Source organism: Tachysurus fulvidraco, chromosome 8 (assembly GCF_022655615.1).
Source record: "Tachysurus fulvidraco isolate hzauxx_2018 chromosome 8, HZAU_PFXX_2.0, whole genome shotgun sequence".
Taxonomy (NCBI): domain Eukaryota; kingdom Metazoa; phylum Chordata; class Actinopteri; order Siluriformes; family Bagridae; genus Tachysurus; species Tachysurus fulvidraco.
Window position 1 is genome coordinate 23,409,672 of NC_062525.1, and position 1,141 is coordinate 23,410,812.

Consider the following 1,141-nt stretch of genomic DNA (forward strand, 5'->3'; position numbering starts at 1 on the left):
TGAGGCACATACTGTAGAAACAACGCTGCTACTCAGGGAAATGTTGAAGACGTCAATGGAGACATCAACTAGCTTTTCTTGAGCACTCTACCAAGAATGTTGTCTAGTCCAGCAGACATCAGTGGGTTAGCTCTACTCACATCATCTGTGATTAGTACCTGGTGGTGGGGGTGGTCTATTTTGCCGATATATTGTTTTGCGACATAAAAACGTGTGTACCATTCGTTCAGCGTGACTGTTAGGGAGTTGTCACTGTCACAGGTAGGTGAAGTTGTCCTGTAGTTCTTAATCACCTGGATGTCCTGCCACATGTGCCGGGTGTCTCCACTGTCCAGGATGCGGCTGTGGATTCTCTGGGCTGATGGCTCGGGGACCATTTGGGCCTTGCCTTCCTTAAGGCTGTCTTGTCCCCTGTTCCGAATGCGGAGTCTCTGGACTTCAGCAGCACATGCACCTTTTGCAGTCATCCAGCTTCCTGGTTGGAAATGACTTTACCCCAGTCTTTTCTTTTTTATTTACTCAACTATGACACACACTCTCTTGTGCTCTATAACAGCTGAATGCACATAGTAACGAATAAGTAGATTTCCAGTAAATACAGTGAATAGTCACACAATTTTCTGGTTAAACCTGCTTTATTATCTATTATGATAGGGTGGAGTTTGAAGAAAGAGCTTTACAGCATACAAGCAACTGTGAACCGTCATTTAGTGCCTCAGAGTTTGTTCAGCTTTATAGCAGCATATGATACGCTTGCCTCAGATTTCATGCTGTTTAAGGATTACCATGCCGAGAGCTGCTTTTACATCACTGTATGCCAAGATGCTACTCATGCTTCTTGTAGGATGTGTTATAATGATTACAGGTCAAACTACAGGTAAGATGTTATATATCATCAATACAGTATATTAGTATATTTTTAGCATCTCTGATAGCACTTTCATGTCATTATACTTATAATAAAGCAAAAAAAAACTTTTTCCTACAGGATATAAAGCTTAACAGACATGTCTACATAGACATGCATTTTAGAAAAGGTAAACTCTTTCCAGACACACTGTCCATTTAAAAATCTTCTGACATAATATAGGTATTTTACAGTTGAAAACAATACTGTAGAACAGCAGGTTTTTTTTCTTAA

The 1,141-nt window shown here is 40.3% G+C and overlaps 1 protein-coding gene across 1 annotated transcript in view; it reads left to right on the top strand.

Moving 5' to 3' along the window:
• The first annotated feature begins 725 nt into the window (after window positions 1-725).
• The window catches only part of LOC113653618 (mucin-2-like), a 21,818-nt gene continuing 21,402 nt past the window's right edge, over window positions 726-1,141 (top strand). The window contains exon 1 of the mRNA XM_047817844.1: window positions 726-877. Coding sequence (XP_047673800.1) covers window positions 745-877 — 133 coding nt within the window. The 5' untranslated portion in view covers window positions 726-744. The remainder of the gene's footprint in view (window positions 878-1,141) is intronic.